The following is a 21,504-nucleotide window of genomic DNA, read 5'->3' on the forward strand; positions in this document are numbered from 1 at the left end:
TTCAGTGAAGAAATATTTTTTACAGGGTTTTAAATACTTGGCTAAAGGTTGGTAAGTGTTTCCATGATTTTTCTGGAATTTTCCATATTTTTATATAATTTTTTGACCATTATATAGCCAAGAAATGATTTTTACATATTTAAATAACACATATATTATTTATTTGGCATTTATAATATATTTAAATATTTACTAAGGAGTATCCACGTCATTCGCCCAAGAATAAATGGATATATTTATTTAAATAAGAATAAAGAGAGAGAGAGAATGAGTGGTTATTATTATATAATAAATAGAGAGAAGAGAGAGAGAAGAATAGTCAACATAAGCGGCTATGATTTAAAATATATAAAAGAGAGAAGAGAGAGAGAAGAATAGTCAACATAAGTGGCTATGATTTAAAATATTTAAAGAGAGAAGAGAGAGAAGAATAGCGGCTTATGATTTAAAATAAAAGAGAGAAGAATGGTCAAAGATTACGGCTAAGAGAATAAAAAATATATATATATATATGTTTAAAAAAGACCTTTTGTCCTTTTCTTTTGTTTTTATTATTTCAGGGTGACGTGGAGAATTCCTAGCCGTTCAAATGACGAAATCACTTGCCAATGATTGCGGGCGGACGACGCGCACAACAACGTGTCAGGGCGTGATCCGAGAAAGCGGAAAACGATAATCATGCTAGCCAATCAAAACGCGCCATTTCCAAGCTTATTGGAGGAGAGATAAATAAATCCAACGGCTCAGATTTTTTCTCACTAAAACCTTGATATCTTGAGATCTACATGTCCGATTGGGCTGAAATTTAGAGGGTAGGTTCGTCTTTTCCCCCTCTACAATCCAGACGGTTGGATCTTTAAATGGAGGTCTGGAAAAGGGCGAAAATCACTTTTGGAGGCTCTCCCCAAGCAATTGGCCAGGAAGGACACAGGAGGCATTCTGGAAGTCGTCAGATCTGGATCTCTTTATCAAATTTGTAAGTTTCTGAATTGTATTTGATCATCTTCTAGAACGATTCGAAAACGCCTTGGCATGGGCGAAATGTACATGCCCTAGATTCATGTTTTGAATGCATCAGCACTTCTTTTTGATTTGGATTCGAGATCTGACTTTTGATAATTAATTATTAATCATTTTAGGACATTTCTGCTTCATTTTATTTTTAATTTAGGGTCGAAATTGGGGCTTTCCCCAATTTCTTCACTTTCTCTCTCTAGGTTAATTTGATTTGTTTCTCTCTCTAGATTTCGGTTTTTATTGTTTAGGAATTTAATTTAATATATAAAAAACCCAAAAATAAAATTTGAACCAAAAATTCATCCATTTTGAACTCCAATTCAAAAATCACTTTCTTGATTATTAAATTCCCAATTTTAATTCTGAAATTTTTTATAAATTTTATTAAATTGGGAAATTAATAATTTATATTTTTATGAGCTTAAAATAATAATAATATTCTTATCTGGAATTATCTGACCGAAATCAAAATTAAGTTTTACTTAATTTTGATTATTTTAAGAATATTATTTAATATTAATTGAATTAAATATTGCAAAATTCAAAATTACTTGACTTGATTCATAAAAATTGTTTGAAAATTCTGAATTGTTGCCTCCTTGCGGATCGACCCCTTGCTTGCTCTATATTCTTATTTAGTAATTAAGGGAATTATAAATTTATTGCATAAGTCTAAAAAGCGCAACGACCACGTAATTTTACGTGATTTTTCGGCTTATCAGCCGCACCATCCACAGTCGCCTAAAGGATGCAAATTGGCGGTGGGTGCTAATGGACAAGCTGTAGTCGAATGGTGATGGGGGCGAGGGTCACCAAAATACCCCAAGTGCAAAAGAGATCACATGTGAGGGCTGAGCTGCGGGCGAGGGGCGGTATGAGATGGTGAGTGTGTCTTATCCACAGCTGGACTCGTCGTATGATATCCACTGCTCGCATGGGGGTCCCTAAAAAATGAGAAGAATTTCACTCTTTCCAGATCTCCCATAGTAAGTAAGCTATGGCGACGTGAAGGAATGGGCTCCGCTTAGAGTGGTTGGCAAGGGAACTCAATCCAAGTTCTCAATCATCAGATATCAAGTCAAGAAGTTAGATGATTCCTAGCCATAAATATAATCCAAAGATTTCTCTCTCCTCCTCCTCATTAGCGTCGTCATGTCGTTCAGTCAAGGGTTTGTCTTGTCTTGGCGTTTAATGCAATGATTGGTTGAGATTCTTCCTTGCCATCCCCGAACGACTGCTTTGGTTGTGCGACATGTCACCATGGGGAAAAAGACAAAATAGAGAATAAAAATATGTTAATTAAATATACTATTAAATAACTATTTTTTGAGCTGACGTGGCAGCCCGTTAGTGTACACCACCTCAACACATTTCTCTTTTAATTAACTAAGGCCGTGACACATGTGTGCCACGTGTGCACTTGACGCCATGTGTTGCATGACACATAGGTGCCGCTACAATAGTTGACTGGTCAACAAAAATTTAAAAAACTTTAAATGTCGAGCCTTGATCTTTGTGCCACATTTATCACTAAAAAATCGTTCCTTTTCTGAATGGGCCTCATCACCATGCATTATAAAAAGAAAAAAAAATCAGTTATCAGTAAATGCCATTATGGCATTGCTATTTGTTATGCCATAACGGTTTAGATGAATGATTGGTTGATTCTAATCATTAGCATCCTTAATGATTGGTCGTTGCCAATCACTATCCAAATTCATGCTTGGTTACTGTTCGACGAATTGAATGACGACACATGGAGTCCCAAAATAAGGTATTTAAATGTGTTTTGAAATTCATATTTAACTAAATAAAACCCCCAAAAAATAAATAAATATGTATTTTTGACTTAATAAAATCATATCTTTATGGATTAAATGTTGAAAAATTCCAGAAAATTTAAATTCTCACTTAAAAAACTATATTCTTTCAGATTTCGGTGAAAGAAAAATCCCCAAAAATACGTATAAATGCAGAAAATTATGCATGTCATTCTAAAAATAAATTTAATCATTTTAAGATTGATAACATGCATATATAATTAATTTAATACAAATGAACATGTAAATATGGTTAGATCAAGCTATTAAAAATGTGTGTTATCAATAGGTAGTTGTAAAATGGAGAAGAGGATGATGAACTAGATTATTTTTCTATGTGAGACAAATGTAATGATATCAAGATTGGACAATGCTGTTTTAGGGTGAAACGGTTGAACACCGTGGTGAGAATGAGAATAAGCTTGTAGATTTATGTATAGGGATGTGAAGGAGAGAAATTGATGTAAGGAAGGAGACCAACCTTAGATCTCTATGTTCCATCAGAATCAAGACATTTCCTTGTTGTAGATCAACATCTTAACTTCTCTATTGATCTCCCCCAATCTCTTAAAGCATCAAGAAAACCTTGATGTACCTTGAAAATCCTCAATCTCTTTCAATTAGTCTCTCTAGGAGGAAGGATTTCAAAAATAGTTTTTACAAAAACCATGCTCTATTTATATATCCAAACATATGAATGAAAAGAGGGCAGATGAAGTTAGGCTCAATATTTCAATCTGAAACTCCTTTTAGATTTTCAGATATCATAATTTGAATGTGTCATTCTCCACCTTTCCAATTGCTGTCCCGTCCCATTTCAAAAGACCAGAAGAAAACCAAGAGCCATTAAGTAATTAAAAAAATAGGTATCATTAATGCATAAAATTTTATAAAAATATAGGTTGAATTTAAGAAAAGGATGTCTCTGAAAAAATAATTCCAAAAAATCAATTTTATTTTCTGATTTAAAAAATTAATATATTTCAAAATATGATGTCATAACGACCATAAAAAATACTGAAAAATAAATTTAACCATTTTAGGCTTGATAACGTGCACATATTGTCAATTTAATGTAAATTAATATATAGATATGATCATATTAGCCTACTGAAAATGTGTGTTGTCAGTAAGTGATCTAGCCATTTTGGCTAATGATTATGTAGGGTAATTAGTTTTATGCATGTAAGCTGGAAAAACTGGTCCGAATGGAGATATAGGACTACCAGGTTCTTAAAGAGTCCAAAAAGAAATATGCATGACTAAGCACATGATTGCACATAGAATATGGGGCCAAGCCTTCCGAAAATCATTCTCTTAAGTGAAGTATACGTAAACAGCGGTAGTCAGAAGCTCCGTAAAACACATGGCCTTTAAGTTTCCAGGGGCAAAGTACATCACAAGATATATTCATAACAACTGAATGCATGAAATAATTCCTGATTTTAAGCTATTACATAACATTTAATATTGATTTTTGCTTCCCTTCTATCACACGAAATAAGTCAAGTTAGTCATATTTTGAGCTTGATTTATATTTCCACCATGAAAAATTATAACATGTGATCCCTGCTTCATATTATCATAAATATGTTATCAACTGAGTGCATGAAATTATAACATATTATCATAAATATGTCATAAGTTTTCTTTATCAATTCAAGAGAAGGTATTTCATGTCACTACAGGAATCCAATTATTTTCAAATTTATTGCATATAGCTTGTTACATTTAATTTACCCTTTTTCATTGGGTTTTGGAGAAAAAAACTGTCCATCTTTTTCAAAAATTGATTTCATATTTTTCTTGATATTTTTTTATTTGGATTTCAGTCCAATGGGGTTTTGAATATTCAAATTAAGGATGATATGCCTCTCACAGTCTATGGTCAAGCCTCTAACTTATCAGTCTTCATTGGATGTTACCAATATCATATAACTGGTTTAGCTCATTGAGGTCCCAAAATGGGTCTTGCAAGTTGTCATGGGTGGTAGTTTAAAATAACCTAAAAATGATTGTATTCTGATTCAACCTATGATTAATATATGTCACATCTTAAGTTTAATTAAACAATATCAAATTTCCATAATAGTGACCCTCGGTAAATTCATAAAATATATTCATCAGTTTAACCATTATCAAGGAGAAAGTCAACTAAGATTACATCCCTACATCACATCTTCTGAGCAATGTGTGAACATTTTAACCAAATTAGGATGAGTCAACATCTATTACTTGACTTGAAGAGTAGTGTTTTTTATCCATTTCTTCTATCTACTTTACATTTTCTTTAAGCCTACAAACAAAAGTTAATTGATGAAACAATACTTAATCACATATTGGAAGAGAATCCTGTGAGTAGTTGAGCGCTAACATAAATATAAATGGATGAGTTCTGTGGACATACAAAATCTTAAATGAATAGACACATCTTTTTGAACTCTCATAGTTATGGCGAAGTTATCAAGTTCACACAAGATAATTGATAACTCAGAACTGAGAATCTTATTAACATTCAGTCAGCTCCATATATCTTTTTCTATCTTCATTAACATCCCCTCGTACGTCAACCTCTTCATCTCCTTCATGAATTTAAGGTCATGAGATGACATCCTACCCAACATAAATATAAAAAGGAGTACTGCCTGAATACCATTAGTATTTCTCACATTTCAGTCAAATACTGTCACGCAAAGCGCATCAAGTGGATCATTTTACCCAGGAGAAACTCAGCTTACTGATGTTTTGCAGTCGTTAAAGAACCACCCATCGCATGCTTCTTACTTATACTACACAATTAGTAACCTCTTAACCCTCTTCATCTCCTTTGTCATGACCCAATGTCACGAGTAGACATCCAACCTGTTGAGATACTATATCTCACAATGTACCCAACTTATCTTCTAAAGAACAGAGGTATCAATGTGCACAAAGTACTATCAATGAGTTGTTATTTGAGATGGCCTTAAGCAGAGGCAAACCAGGTTGTCCACCTCAACTCGAACATACCATCAACAGAATCATGGTGGGCCTTTATCATTGCTTAGACTCATGCAAGATTGGAATTCAAGAGGTTGATGGTATGCTCTAGTTTGGAAAGCATTTTGATTGAGTTTGCTCACTAGTGAGGGGTTTGCACATAGGCCACCCAAAATGGACTCATGTAGATCCCCAAATGGGGTGAGATGTTGTAGCTTGACTCTAACTTGCAGAGCCACAAACTGCAACTTTTAGGCTTCTCTTGGGGAGAGGGGAACCATGGAGACAAATGATCCCTTAGGCCAACATGCCTGCTATCCCCTTCACTCAAAGGATGGATACATCTGATGATGTGATATACTTGCTGAGGCAATCAATCACTATCAATACAGTCTATGATACCCAATATTTGAGGCCTTTGACAAAATCCATAGTGATGTCCTCTTGCATGGCCATCATCATGTTCATAAAATTGTGGCCCACTGCAAGCCCAAGTGGAGGGGCTGAGCAGTCATCCCATTGTGAGGTGGAGAAGGCTTAGAGGGATGCATCATCCAAAGGCAGCTGATGTGATATAGCATCCACCAACTGGTTGATATACCCTGCTTTACATTAGATCTAGAAATAAAAACCACTAATTTTTTTTTCATATTAGGCATGATCAGCATTTACTCCATACGATGTTTCAGGATTCAGTAGTAACCTCATCTGGTAATGAGAAACTGGAGCATTTTCTGCATCGGCGAATGAAGAATCATGAAAAAAAGAATTTCTGGTTCCCCATGGTCCCAGAAAAAAGATACTTTTATTCCATTCGATAAATGACAAGCATGTCTGAAGTGACTATGCATACAGATCCATTCACAGATCAATATGCTCCAATTGGAACTGGAAGCTCCAGAAATGGCGGATGGTATACCACCATAATGAAACTGCCTTTTATTTTAGTATTCAGATAGGATTTCTGTTGGCTTCATAGTGAGGCTCGCGTAGTTTACATAAAGCCAGCTATTTGTATTGCTTGCAATGCAGTCTCACACAATCACGCCAAGCACTTTGAGCGGATCAGCACTTCAGCCAAGATAACCTCCTGTCAATGATGTTTAGCAACTGATTCATGACACCTGCAGCTCAGGCTTCTCCCAAATCATACCAACTTCATCATCCACATCCATCCTTCTCCTTGTTCATTGATGCCTTCTCTTGCCGTGCCCTCTCCATCTTATTCTCCATGGAATCAAGAATAGTGTCGGTGACATGATTGGGCGAGCAGCCAGCATCCAGCATCATCCTCAAATACCTGTACGCTTCTCCCACACTCCCTGCCCTGACATGAACCTCAATCAATGTATTGAAGGTCACCACATCCGGGCTCAGCCCATCTCTCTTCATCTTCCTCATCAGCTGCTCAATTGCATCCATCTTCCCTGCCCTGCCCAGCACATGGATCAGTGTATTGTACATGACTATGTCGAGGAACCCGCCTTTCTTCTTCATCTGCTCTACCACTTCACAGACAAGCTCCCCCTTCCCCACCTTCCCCAGCCCCTGGAGGATAAGATTGTAGGTGGCCACATCAGTATTGCAGGCTCGGTCCTCCATCTCCTGTAACACCCCCCATGCTAACCTCAAGTACCCCTTCTTGAAGAAGGAGCTTGCCATGGCATTATATGTATAGCTCCCTGGCTGCCTGTCCCCCTCTGTCAGTATCTCAAACAGCTTGCAAGCCCCACTCAGCTTCCCCTCTGCCAGAAAGATTCTTAGATGAGTGTTCACCATGTCAAGATCAAAGTTCTTCCCCCCTCTCCCTTCCACCCTCTTCCCTTTCCTGGCAGAAAACTTCAACCTGTGTGCTTTCTCCACGAGCTTGTCCATGGTGGGTGATGGTGACCAGCCATTACTCACATCATCATCATTATCTTCTTCTTCTTCTTCTTCTTCTTTGCTCAGGAAACTGCGGAGGTCTCTGGGCTCAGGGAAGAGAGAGGAGTAGTCTGGTTTAGAGCTTTGGTGTTCCCTCATGGAGGATTCCATGGAGGTCGTCCAGCGGAGCACGGCAGGCACGAGGTTGCTGTCTCGGGCAAGCTTCATCAATGGCAAAGCCCAATCCTGTCTCCGCCACCGGCGCAGCGCCGCCATGAGAGCTGTGAGAGTGACCAGATCCACAGCCAGCCCTCTCTCCTCCATCTCTGCCGCCATAGCCAGAGCTCCCTCAACCTGCCCTTCTCTACAGAGCTGAATTATAACCGTGCTGTAGGAGATGCCGTCGACGAACTGCCCCTTCTTCTTCAGCTCAGAGAACAACGCCATTGCTGCCGCCGCCCGGCCATTCTTGCACAGACCATGGATAAGAATGTTGTAAGTACATGGCGAAGCTCGAACGCCATGGGATACCATCCTCTCAAAGAGCTGGCATGCGTCCACCAGCTTCTTCCCCTTGAGAAGCCCATCTAGGAGAGAATTGTAAGTCTGGGTCTCAACCAAAACACCACTCTGCAAGAATTCTTCGAAAATTCTCACAGCATCGTTCAATCTGTGGAGTTTGCAGCAGCCATGGACGAGGGTGTGGTATGTGAATCGATCCGGCTCGTGCCCAGACCGCTTCAGCTCTTCGTAGACGGCGATGGCTTCGTCCCCCTTCGCCGCCAAGAACAGCCCTCGAATGAGAGAGTTGTATGTGCAGATGTCGGGGGACAGCCCGTCCTCCTTCATCTGCTTGAACAATTTCAGAGAAAGATCAAGGCGGTTGCTAGATCCGAAGGCATGAATGCAGATGTTGTAGCCATGGCCGTTCAATTTGAAGTTTCGGCTTGACAATTCGTCGAACACCTTGGCGAAGCCCTCTTTCATCCCTTCCCTCCGCAGCGCCAGCAGAAGCTCGTTGCACAGGCGGGCCTCCAGAAGCTCGGAAGAAGCTTCCAGGAGCTTCAAGAAGACGGAGAGAGCGAGATCGATCTGCGATTTCTGGATCAGAGCAAGTACGACGGAGTTGTAAACCCTAGGGTTAATGGAAAACCCATCGCCGAGGGCTTCGAGATCGTCGAGGACGGCAATGGCGGAGTCGACGCGGCCGGATCGGATCAGGGAATCGAGGACGAGCTTCACGGCGGAGGGATCGAGGCTGGAGGAGGAGGCCGCGGCGAGGCGGATGACGGGGCGTAGCTCGTCCAGAAGGCCGGATCGACAGTGAGCGAGGAGAAGCTCGGAGAAGATAGCACGGGAGGGGGAGAATCCGGCGTTGGCGATCGTCCAACGCAGGAAATCGAATTTGGCGCGCGGATTGAGGGAGGAATGCCGAAGAACTTGAAGAACAACGGCGTCGGAGATTGCAGAGGGATTCAACGAACCTGTGCATCTTCCTCTGCCGAAAGCTTTGCAGATTGAAGCTACCGCCAAGATCTTCCCCGCCTCGTCCGCAGCATCCGAGCAAGAAGATGAAGAACACGAAAAAGAGGAAGAAGAAGAAGAAGATGGCGATGGTGGAGAAGAGAAGGAGCGGGAAGGGAGAGAAATGGCTATGGAAGATCTCCTTCCCCTGCGCATTTGATGGCGGATTCTGCGCGGGAAGGAGAAGAAGAAGTTCTGTGAAGGAGAAGAACAACGATGAGCGGCCGTTTCATATTTAAATTTTGAAAATTTTAAATGACGGCTCCTAATCTCCCTACGAAAAGTAATTAGTCTTAGATTAATCATTTGAAATTAAACGAAATAACTCATTAAGAATAAGGTGCACTATAGTTCGGTTCTGAACAGTTTTCGTCTCGTCCTGCTTCCCATTTTTTCAAGCCATCATCAGAAATTTTAAATGAGGGCTCCTAATCTCCCTACTAAAGAAATTAATCTGAGATTAATCATCTGAAATAGATGAAATGACTCATTAAGAATAAGGTGCACTATAGTTCGGTTGATCGGTTCTGAACAGTTTTCGTCGCGTCCCACGTCCCATTTTTTTGGCCGTCCAAAATCATCCCTTCTGGTATTCTGAATTATAAAATGAAATTTTATAATGAAATTTTAGTACATTTATCTCGTCCCACGTCCAAGGCCCTGGACAGGACGGTTCTCTCAATCTGGGATGAACAAACCATCCTGTGTGCCTTAACTGTGAGAAATTTTTATTTTTTAAAAATTAGGAGAATAAACATGACGAAATCTTTAGTTTGAGCCGAAATTAGAAGAGTTATGTAGTTTATGTACAAATTGTAATTGCGTAATGGGAATGTATATCATTCAACAAAAAAAAAATTAAGAACTTAAAAAAGAATTTAATGGACATCCAAAGACGATAGTGGAGATTTTAGTTAGGTGCGGGTATGGGGAACATTTTCTAGATTCATAAAAATGTAAAACTGAAAATTTTCACCAGTCCACGGAAGAATACAAAGTTTGAGGAAAGGCAGAGCAGCAAACTCATACGGTGGTTGTCAAAGAGAGGAGATGGATCAAACATGAGAAGAGAGAGGACCACAAGAGAGAGAGAGAGAGACTAGAAGCACTTCCTGTGGACGATGGCGGGCCCTGACTCGTCGTACTCATCCTTGGTTATCCACATCTGATAAAGAGAGAAGAGCGGAATGATCAATTATAGAAAGAGAGATGAAATAGAGAGATCAAAGAGGATATGAAGATGCAAGTGGGAATAAGAAAGAGAAGTGGAGAGAGAGAGAGAGAGAGGGAAAGGGAAAGGGAAAACAGATATAGGGAAGGAGAGAGAGGGGGGAGAGAAACAGAAAAGGATATATGAGAGAATGAAATGAAAAGGCAGAAATGGATGCAAGGAAAAATGAAAGAAATAGATAGAGAAAGAGAGGGGAAATATGGAGAGAGAAATGGACAAGGGACGGAGAGAGAGAAATGGAAGTAGAAAGAGAGAGAGGGAGAGAAGTGTAAAGAGAGGAGAAAGAGGGGAAGGGGAAAAGAGAGATAAGGAAGAAGAGAGTTTGAGCATAAAGGGGAGAGAGAGAGGAAGAGAGATGAAGGCAGAGAAGGGTGAGGAAGCGACAAAAAGAGAAAGAGGTGCAGAGAGAGACAAAAAGAGGAATTGAAATTGGTTAAAAGAGGTGCAGATAGAGAGAGAGAGAGAGAGAGGAGTAATGATAATGGAAAGTATAGAAAAGGAGAGAGAGGAAGAGAGATGAAGGCAGAGAAGGGTGAGGAAGCGACAAAACCTGCTGGAATGTGCTGAGAGAGGCCAGGATGGATCCTCCGATCCAGACGGAGTACTTGCGCTCGGGCGGGGCGACGACCTTGATGCGCATGCTGCTGGGGGCGAGGGCGGTGATCTCCTTGCTCATGCGGTCCGCAATGCCCGGGAACATGGTCGTACCCCCACTGAGCACAATGTTGCCGTAGAGATCCTTCCTGATATCCACGTCACACTTCATGATCGAATTGTAGGTGGTCTCGTGGATGCCCGCCGCTTCCATCCCCACCAGCGACGGCTGGAACAGAATCTCCGGGCAGCGGAACCGCTCCGCGCCGATCGTGATCACCTGCCCGTCGGGCAGCTCGTAGGTCTTCTCCACGGACGAGCTCGACTTGGCCGTCTCCAGCTCCTGCTCAAAGTCCAGAGCCACATAGGCCAGCTTCTCCTTGATGTCCCTCACAATTTCCCGCTCGGCTGTGGTAGTGAAAGAGTAACCCCTCTCTGTCAGGATCTTCATCAGAGCATCAGTCAGATCCCGCCCGGCGAGATCCAGCCGCAGGATGGCGTGGGGGAGCGCATAGCCTTCGTAGATCGGCACAGTATGTGTCACACCATCTCCCGAATCCAGCACAATCCCTGAACAAATTGCCCATCAAAATGTTGTTGATTGATGATGATCATTATGGATAAGCATTAAGAGGGCAAGATACCCATCAACAATTATCATGCTTCACAAGAAGACGGGAAGATGAAAGGACAACACCCAGAAGTAGAAAAACAGCCATTAATGATTCTGAAAGAAGCGAGCTAGATGAAAATGGTGAGTTTTCAGTTATGACCAGATGAGGATGAGGATGATGGTGGTGATGATGAGAGTAGAGAATAAGCATGAATGCTTTTTTTTAACATGAATAAGCATGGATATTAAAATCACCGGATCAAAGAAGAAATGAGCAATAAAAATTAACATGAATACCACTATGGTGCATTTGAGATGAAAAGGTTTTTGATTCAAGGGCACCAAAAAAATGCAAGAGTAGAAACACTAATGTTTCCGAAAGAGGCAAGCTAATGAAGATACGGAAGTAAACTGTAACCATATGGTGGTGATGATGATATTTGATGATGGTCATGACAACAAAAATCACGGAGTTAAAGACGAGGGCAAGAAAAATAAATAACAGTTGGAAGAATAAATATCATCGGTCCACTAACGCAAGTGCCCAAGTTTGAGCACTAACAATGAGGAAAGAGGAAAGCTTATTGAAGATATTGGGTAGATTATTATTATTTTTTTGAAAAGTGATTTAAGCTGGTCACCCGACAAAGTGGTAACCACCCGGAGTTACATGTGGAGATAGTTAAACTCTCCTCACCACCTGGCCAATCTCTCTCTTAACTGATTACCCCTCTAGCGAACCAGGATAAATATTGGGTAGAGTATTATAACGAGATGATGATAAATAAACAAGAAAATTAGAACCCATAATGATAAAAAATTGACGAGCAAAACAAAATTATACCATCCAATGAATGAAGATCATCAGTCCATTCATTTGGATGGCAGTGGCACATGTGCACACGTATGATCATTAATTTAAACCAAAAGAGACTACCTTAATGAAAATTAGAGAAAACGCAGTAAGAAAAATAGTAAAGATAATCTGACCTGTGGTTCTGCCACTGGCATAGAGAGAGAGAACAGCTTGAATAGCCACATACATGGCTGGGACATTGAAAGTCTCAAACATGATCTGGGTCATCTTCTCCCTGTTAGCTTTGGGATTTAAAGGGGCTTCAGTGAGCAGAATCGGGTGTTCTTCCGGCGCCACTCGCAGCTCGTTGTAGAAAGTATGATGCCAGATCTTCTCCATATCATCCCAATTGTTAACCACACCGTGCTCAATTGGGTATTTCAGGGTCAAAATACCTCTCTTGGACTGAGCTTCGTCACCCACATAGGCATCCTTCTGGCCCATACCAACCATGACACCGGTGTGGCGAGGACGACCAATGACACTTGGAAAGACTGCTCTCGGCGCATCATCTCCGGCAAATCCAGCCTAAAGAGAGAAAATGATCAAAATATTATTTCACACATTATATTTTCTGTAGAACAAAAGATAATGTTTGATTGGTACCTTAACCATCCCAGTTCCATTATCGCAAACAATGGGCTGAATATCATCGCCATCGGCCATTGTGTCTTGCTAATCTGCTGAAAAACATATAATTAGAAGAAGAGCAAAACGAAGAGATAAATAGCAGGCTTCAGAAAATTAGAATAAAATAAACGAAGAAGTAATCTTGCTCTAGAAAATCAGATTACGCAAGATTACCCGAGAATGAAATTTCTAGGTCAAGATTTCAAAAAGCAATGCACAGCTAGAATAACGATATTTTTAACCCAAGGTAGAGTACGCATGTCACTCAAAACCATTCACGATTCAGTAATGACTCATAATATAATTAAACGAAATAAGAAAACCCAAGACGTGAGTAAATTTTCTCAAGAGCCCAGAAGATATCGAGCGAGAACTAATCAAAAGAAAAGCGACGAACCCTACCAAGAAGCCGGTGCATCAAAATCTTGAAAGAATAGCTCAAAAACTGGCCAGAAAAGCTCGAAGACCGAACAAGCATCATGCAAATGAAAAATCCACACATACCCAATCGTACAACCACAAACTCAAACTACTCCCAACGGCGTAGAACAGCCAGAAAATCAAAACACCAAGAAATGAAGAAAAATCCACAAAACAAGATCAAGATTTTTCAAAGAACTCGAATCATTCATCAAGATCTACCTTTTGCACAGAGATCTCAGCGCGTCTTCCTCTGCTGCAGAGAGAACTGAAATTCGTATTAATAAAAGCAAATATAAATTCCGCCGAAGAATTGGGGAAAAGGCGGTGACCTGATCCCAGTTTATAAAGCGGTGACTACAGTCACCTCCTTAATCCCGCTGTAAAGTTGGTAAGACGTGTGGACGGTATTCTCACCGCCAGGCCCACCCCCCCAACCTGTCCACCGCCTTCTCTTTCGGCGTCGCACAACCCTGCTGACGTGGATATTCCCCCCCTTTTATCCATTTAATCTGCAGGCCATTATTTACTTTCTCTTGGGTAAATAGTAAAAAATCGCAAAGCTCAGTAATTATAAAAAAACATGATTCAGATGGTCAGATTATTTAAAAAATATTCGTGTTTATGTAAGTTATGATTGCTATCAGGGTAAGGTAATATTTTCAAAATTTTGAATTTACGAGATAAAAATAGATGGCAAGTAAACTTCCAGTGGAATGTTCTGGAAACAAGAGAGAGAAAGAGGAACTTTCGGTTTGTATGACTTGGCAAATTGTCCTCACGTGTCCCATTGGACATCTTACAATTTGAGAGGCTTATTTTGATTTGCTAATATATTTTAATATTTTTTGGCCCAGCCAAGTTGACTTATACCAGTTGTAATGAAAGAACATTGATGGAATTCCGGTTCTTGACTGTGATATCTCATTTTCAAAGTTAGTAGGTACCCAGAGAAATTAATTTTCATTTTCCATAATTTTTTGGGCACCAAAGATGGGTTGATCATTTTTCATAGTAAATTTTCTAGCAGATCATATGTGACCAGGTCCCCTAAATATAAATCATCTGTGAAATTAATATCGTGAGTTATTCAGTAGTTAATGGAATCATTAATTTAGTCTGCATTAATATGTAATATAAGAACATATTCATGTTGCTTGGGCAACACCCTTCCAATTTTGTTTATCCATGGAGCCCTTGATATCGCATATTATGTAATCATATAAAGTTTATGTTCCTCTTCTTTTAGAATGATAATGGAAATAACTAAAGGACCCTGTAATGTCCTTTATGAATGCAAACTGAAAGTCCTTAAGATCATAAATAATAAGTTGAATGTGGCCTTACGAATTCTCATTACATCACTTTACTTTTGAGTGAATTTTTCCGTGGTATCCAAATTTTAGGAAAAAACATTTTCACTGTTTTTTTAAATAATATTTTGAACTATGCAAAATGATTGTAAGAAGAGATTGAAAGAATGTATAATTTTACGATATAATGAATATTGATGCAAATGTCATTGTCTAGGACTTTCTCATCAGTACTTGACACCAGTATTTGAATCCAAGGGAAATTTAAGAAGGGGATGTAAATTAGTTTAAAAATTAGGGTAAATATGTATGTAGATATCTATTCACTAAGGAACTATGTTCTAGCCTCTAGGTGTATCTATCTCTATCTAAGAAATGAGGCCGCAGAGACATAAATGACCCAAGGATTTAAGCTAGTATATGCTAATTAATAATCCAATCCTATGTGATGTCTTCTCTGCAATCACAAAGGTTTTTAATGTGCACTTATCATAAATGTAACTACTCCAAACAAAGCTCTCCAGAATCTTGATATTTCAGTCATGCTTTTTTGACACAATGATGGCTTAATTCATTTTTTACATCTTTGTAAGGAAATTGGACCATATATTGAAAGTTTATGAATCAAAATACTCTGAAAAATAATCATCATTTATGTAAGGACAGACTCAAATGATCAAATAAAACAGTTGATTGAAACTATGGTGGTCTCTCGTCATCTCAAAATGTCCAAATGATGAAAATACACAAATTTTTGAGATACACATTAATCTAATAAACTTTATGCCTCTTTTGCATTAAAATGGTCCTAATTATCAAACTATTATCATGTCTTAGTCCCTTTTTTTCATCTAGATCCTGCATCGTTATACATCCTTATTGCCGTTAAACAATGCATGGTTTTTAATTAAACAGATAATAGAATTTACAAAAATGAGAAAAAAATTGGCTTTCAAGAACGAGGGACTAGTTTTTGTAACCCTGGTAACTTGGGTTAAACAGCTTTCACCTCGTTTCCAACCTCATTATGCATCCACTAAGGATTGCTTTGGACACTTTTTTGATCGAAATCCATGTAAATTGGACTCCTAAAGCTACTTAATTTGAATAACTTAATGTTTTGGGAATTTTAAAATTTCACTTTGCACACTGGAAGTTAATTACAAATAAAATGAATGTGATTATAAACTTTATTAAACAACAAATTTATCAGCTTTAGTTGATGAGTCGAATGGGAAAGTTGATGGTGCACGCCATCAAGGATCACCGACGACATCATATACGCCGCTGGCCACCGTCATTGAAAGCCGATTGAAAGATGCTCGATAATCGCATTTTGTTTTTCATCGTTCTTCTCTCGTGTTTTTGTGTTTTCCCGTTCTCATTGCTGTGTTTTCTTTGCCTATGCGACGTGCCCCGTACGTCCATCGTCGCCATAACGGGGAGAGGCCCCTAGTCTTTGCCTCCCCCTTGTTTTCTTTTTATGTTTTCATTTCCTTTCATTTTGTAATGGGGGAGCCCATTTATCTAAGGGCCCTCCTAATGGACCTATTCCCCCCCTTGTTGACCCATTTAGGGGCCCATTTGACTTCCCCCCTTCATAACGGAAGAAGGGGCGCCCTAAACAGGCAGACCAGGAGATATCGAAGAAGAAATTAGTGTTGTCGATTCGTTCTTGGTCTCATCCCTTTGAGAGAAAGAAAGGGGACACGAGAGAGAAGGGGAAGGGCTAAAATTCGAAGGAGGAAGGAGATCTGCGAGGTCCACCGGCGCTTCTGACTACGCCGGATCACTCCCGCGCGAGTCGGTGCCCGACTGTGGTTCTTCCCCCCCCTTCCCGTCACCATGTTGGGAAGCCTCCCGCTGAGATCTTGCGGGCATAGCGATGGGCAATTCGACTGGTTTGCCTAACGGGAGGGGGGGAGGGGGAGAACCCGATAAACTTTCTCTGCTGCCGAAGAGATACCCCCGCGAAGTCTACTGCCCCAAGATCTTACGGCACGCCGACGACGTCAAGAAGATTTTTGCTGTCGCCGTTGTCCCCGCCGGGCCCCGTCCGGTCCGGTACAGCAGCGACTTGGGTGAAACATAAAAAAAGGGGAAGCGCGCACCACCTGCCCGATCGTTTGCCGCACCGAGCCCAACGTGCGTCATTGCCATGGACCTCCGCGCCACAACACCAGTGACGTGTGCTGCTGCTCACTGTTACCTCCAGGTCTCGCCGCTCTATTCACTGTGGAAAGCGCCTGCACAAACTGACTGCACGTTCGAGCAGCCCGCCTTCGACCTACGGTTTTACTCTGTCTCCTTCTCCTCCGACTCCACCTTTACATGCGCTTTGGTATCACCATGGCGTACGCTCTCCGGCACCTCTCTGCTCCACCCGTTTCGACCACTGCCCACCGTCGACGAATTTTGCACCACGAGCCCTGCCGACGAGGTACGCCGTCCTCTCCCATCTCTCGTTTAATTATCTCTTGCAGTAAATTTTCATCTTGACTTCACGTACGACATTTGAGTGTATTACCGGTACAGATGAGATCGTCCGTTATGTGCGAGCCCTACGGATTGATTCCGTTCGGCCGTAGACGCCTACGTCGCTCTGACGAGGTTTGAGAGGCCACTGTCGTCGTCACCCGACGACCCCATCACAGCTCGGAGCTCGGCGCCTCCTTCAAGTCGGATCCTGCACGTACGACACGTAGGACACCCATTCATCAGGTCGTAGTTACATAACCTGTTTGGGTTACATCCGTTAGACAATGACACCGTCGATATTCAATACCAATACCTATTATCGATACTGAGCCATCATACTCGGTGCCGACCGGACAACGTCCCTGATGACGTCCGACATCAAAAGTTATTGACTATGATTGATCAAATGGGCAATAGTGATCCATGATAGATTAATTAAGATGAGTATGGAGGTGAATTAGGGCTGTGTCCTTTATCAAAAATAGATTTAAAAAATCATATTTTCTCAAATTCTAAGATGAAGCCATGCATGATATTAGGGAAAATAAGTAAGTATGAAATATATGACCAACCAAATTTAATGTCAATAGGAATGATGACAAATCAAAATTATGTTATATTTTATTTTAAATCATAAAATTTTATGTAGTATAAAATATAATATTTAATTATTATTATCTTTGAGACATGGAAAAGTAACAACCACAATTCATTTGGAGTACATTTTGATGTGTCCAAGGAGATGCAAATCCAAGCTTCTTGAAATTTCAAACCGCAAATGTATGTCTGTCTCAATATGGTGCTATATCCTCTGATCTTTACTCCATATTCATGCAACTGAACACATAAATTTTGAAAACTAATTATTTTATTCAATAACCTTTATTGGATATGAATATTACTTCATTCAACAGCCAATATTGGATATTAATATTTGTTGACAATGCTGAATAGTTCTGGGTTTCTTTGGATAAATAGAAGTTGAAACAAACAAGATATTCAACAAATAATATGCTTTGCACACAACTACCCAACGGCATCCTTTGGCCAATTCAATGCCCAAGAAATTTATATGACTAATGTCCTGATTTTGGGTGTGATAGCCACTAAGAATCCAATTCCGATCTATTGGTCAAGATGTGACATCAACAAATCTAATGGCTAACGAGGTGCCACTTTCTATTTTCCCTGTTTTTGGGCATGGTATTCAATTGAAGGACTCCAAAAAAAATTTGGATATCAATTCCCCATCGTTGATCCATTCCATGAATTCTCAATCTGAAATTTATACAAAGTTTTATCCACTTGTCGTCAATTTTATTAACCTGATTATATCAACCTTTACATGAAATTTTTAGAGTTTAAAGGGGGATGATATCAAAATTTCAATCTTAAATACACAAATCTACTTTATACAAGTGGATTCCACTATTGGGAGCCATCATCCATCCAGTTGGTTGCGAAAGGAGAGAGGTAGTTGGCCCTCTACAATTCCCAATCAAACTCTAACATCAAGCACAAATTCATGAATGTTTTACACCATAGTAAACTTCTCCCGCTTCTGTATGGCCCAACTTTACTTCGAACTTTATTCTTCCCTCTTATCATATTTCTTAAAATCCTTATTTCAGATCCCATTTCCCTTTGTGCCACAAAAATTTTTAATAGAAAAGAATTGGGAGAATAAATAGTGAACATATTCTTTACACCCATGAACGTTTTTAAAATAAAACCTGTCATTTTATTTCTTCATTTTTGACACTTTTTTTTTGCTTTGAGTTGATTTATCCTTAATATTTTATTATGTAATTCCTCCTCAATAATGTTGAATTTTATAGAATGCATGAACACTAAAATCTAGTTTTTAGCATCCATCAGATTGCAAACCAACATCTCTAAGATTCCGGAACATTCTTTCTCTCAAATGCATATTACTAGGTAAATAAATATTAACACATCATTGTAAAAATAATATCTGTCATTTTTTGTTACATTTAGTATTAAGACAAAAGGATACCCTTTCCCATAATGTGAAATAATTTAGCAACTTGGGTGTACCTATTCACTTTATTATATCACATAAAATTTAGATGATCAACAGTTCAGTTTGGATGATGTAGGTAAACTAAATTTGAATAAAAACCAAATTGTGATTAGTACATGGATTGAGTGGGGTAAAACAATTTAGATTGAGCCTAAATTAGTTTGGTCATCTTTCTCTAAAATAAATGAGATTGAGGTACAAAATATAAGATAGATAGTACTTTAAATCTATCATAAAATATTCAGGCACTTGCAAGAAGGGGAAAAGCGTCAAAACCTAAATATTTGACTCTCAATGAGAGAGAAATTCCTCAATTCAGATCAATGATATGATATTCTTTATTCATATATCGACTTATTTATGTACTATTGTACAAAATTATTAGTCAATAAGATGAAAAAAAATCTATTCATGACACAAAGCTTTGATATTTCAAATATAGGGTTAGGATTCTGATTTATAATGTCTTGTCTAGATCCTAGACTTTGAATTCATCCCAATCTCATACACAACCAAAAAAACTGAACTATTGATGGTAACAAATTACGATGTTAAATTATTGTCATTGTAATTTTAATTTACCTAAATAAAAACAACTCAGTTAATTATAGAGAAATCACTCAAATGTTTGGTAGAAGTGAGAGTGGTCTGCACAGGGAGTGACCTCTAGTAGTGGGTTTAATGGTTGAGTTATGGTTAAAGAGAATTAGGATTATATGTAATAATAACCGCTAGTAAGTTGTGATCGGGAGAAGTAGTGAAATGGAGAGTTGAGATAGTTTCTTTTTAATTTTCAGAAAAAAACATAGTGTCGAGCACGACCAACCCGACGGTTGTTCCTGTAGACCAATCCATCCGTGCCCTAGATGCCACCCAGGGGGTGTTTATTGATTAAATAGATTGTTTATCAAAGTTTATAGGTGTGGAGTGAGCGTACATGTTCCAATTATACACGGACCCTACTCGCCCATGCCCATGATGCAAGAAAATAAAAATATATAAGTGATGCCTAATAAAAGTTGGGAGAGGGTCACTCGTGCCAGGCGTAGTGTGTGGAGCCTCGTAGCGGTGATGATGCTTGGGGTGTGCGCAATCCGCCCTGTCGTAGGTAGATTTCGACGTTGAGGTGTGCAGGGCAGGTCAGACTATCAAGTGGAAGGGCGAGCTCTTTCACCTCTAGCGGGACATGCAATACGCCAATCCCGTGACCCCTTCTTTGTTAGTGTGTGACACATATGAAGGGGTGAACAAGACGAGGCGCTCAACGCGAGAACATTCACGAGCTGTTTGGGGGAGTCCCTGCCAAGAGAGTAAAAGAGAGGAGGGAGTTTGTGTGCATACCGCGTGGTTGGCTAGGGCATATGTCATCTAGTTGCCCTCGCGCAACTGTTGACAAATACTAGTGAAGCAAGGGTGGCACCACATGATGTCCTGCCATACGGGTTGCAGCCACTACTGAGAGCATACACCTGCATGAAGCATTTCAACTAACACCTGTGGCTCTAATTCTTCGAGGATATTGTGAAGGCTTCGTTCATCACAGAGGAGTAAACCATCATATATCAGCATAGCCTCGATTGTTGTATTAGTTTGTATACCATAAAAAGACGAAAAAATAAAGAGAATACTCCATGTATGGTCACGGAGGATACCGCCCCCTCAAGTTGACCCCGGGTTCCTTTTGGCCGCACCATCTACATTCAACTTGAGGATGTCAAGTGGCAGTGGATGCCAATGGAGAACTTGTAATTGAATGGTGATTGGGGCCGGGGATCACCAGAGTGCCCCATGTGTGAAGGCTATAAATAGTGCAAAAAATAAATCTTCAGTGCAATGAGGTCAAATGTTATGTAAAAAGTACTAAAATCATGAAATTATAGTGCAAGCCATTTATGTCCATTTGATTATGATAACATGCAAATATGGCCAGTAAAACCCATATATGTATGGAATATTCATCAATTTAACATTATAATTTGCAAGTTATCACTGACCCCTAAGGGAATGCGCTGACCCTAAATGCATTGGCTCGGTCGAGGTTGATGATTCACCCCACCGCCTCTAGAAAGACCGCATAGATAGTCCATTAAAAGTTCTAGATGGGGGATATTTTCTGTTATTG

General features: G+C 39.7%; 2 protein-coding genes across 3 annotated transcripts; both read right to left on the reverse strand.

The window, feature by feature from the left end:
- Positions 1-6,575: 6,575 nt before the first annotated feature.
- LOC144715231 (Tetratricopeptide repeat (TPR)-like superfamily protein) lies at positions 6,576-9,984 on the reverse strand. Its single transcript, XM_078590161.1, has one exon. It carries the CDS (start codon positions 9,507-9,509, stop codon positions 6,978-6,980), a length of 2,532 nt encoding a protein of 843 aa, XP_078446287.1. The 5' UTR covers positions 9,510-9,984; the 3' UTR covers positions 6,576-6,977.
- A 146-nt stretch (positions 9,985-10,130) lies between these two features.
- LOC144715232 (actin-3) lies at positions 10,131-13,854 on the reverse strand. Of its 2 annotated transcripts, none has more exons than XM_078590162.1 (5): positions 13,770-13,854; positions 13,104-13,177; positions 12,632-13,025; positions 10,985-11,598; positions 10,131-10,368 (listed from the first exon to the last, which is right to left on the reverse strand). In XM_078590162.1, exons 2-5 carry the CDS (start codon positions 13,161-13,163, stop codon positions 10,303-10,305), a joined length of 1,134 nt encoding a protein of 377 aa, XP_078446288.1. In that variant the 5' UTR covers positions 13,164-13,177; positions 13,770-13,854; the 3' UTR covers positions 10,131-10,302. The 2 variants fall into 2 exon arrangements, with proteins under 2 accessions (XP_078446288.1, XP_078446289.1); XM_078590163.1 differs by having other exon boundaries at positions 13,104-13,180; positions 13,770-13,847.
- Positions 13,855-21,504: the final 7,650 nt, after the last annotated feature.

The sequence above is a fragment of the Wolffia australiana genome, chromosome 18 (genome assembly GCF_029677425.1).
Source record: "Wolffia australiana isolate 7733 chromosome 18, ASM2967742v1".
NCBI lineage: Eukaryota > Viridiplantae > Streptophyta > Magnoliopsida > Alismatales > Araceae > Wolffia > Wolffia australiana.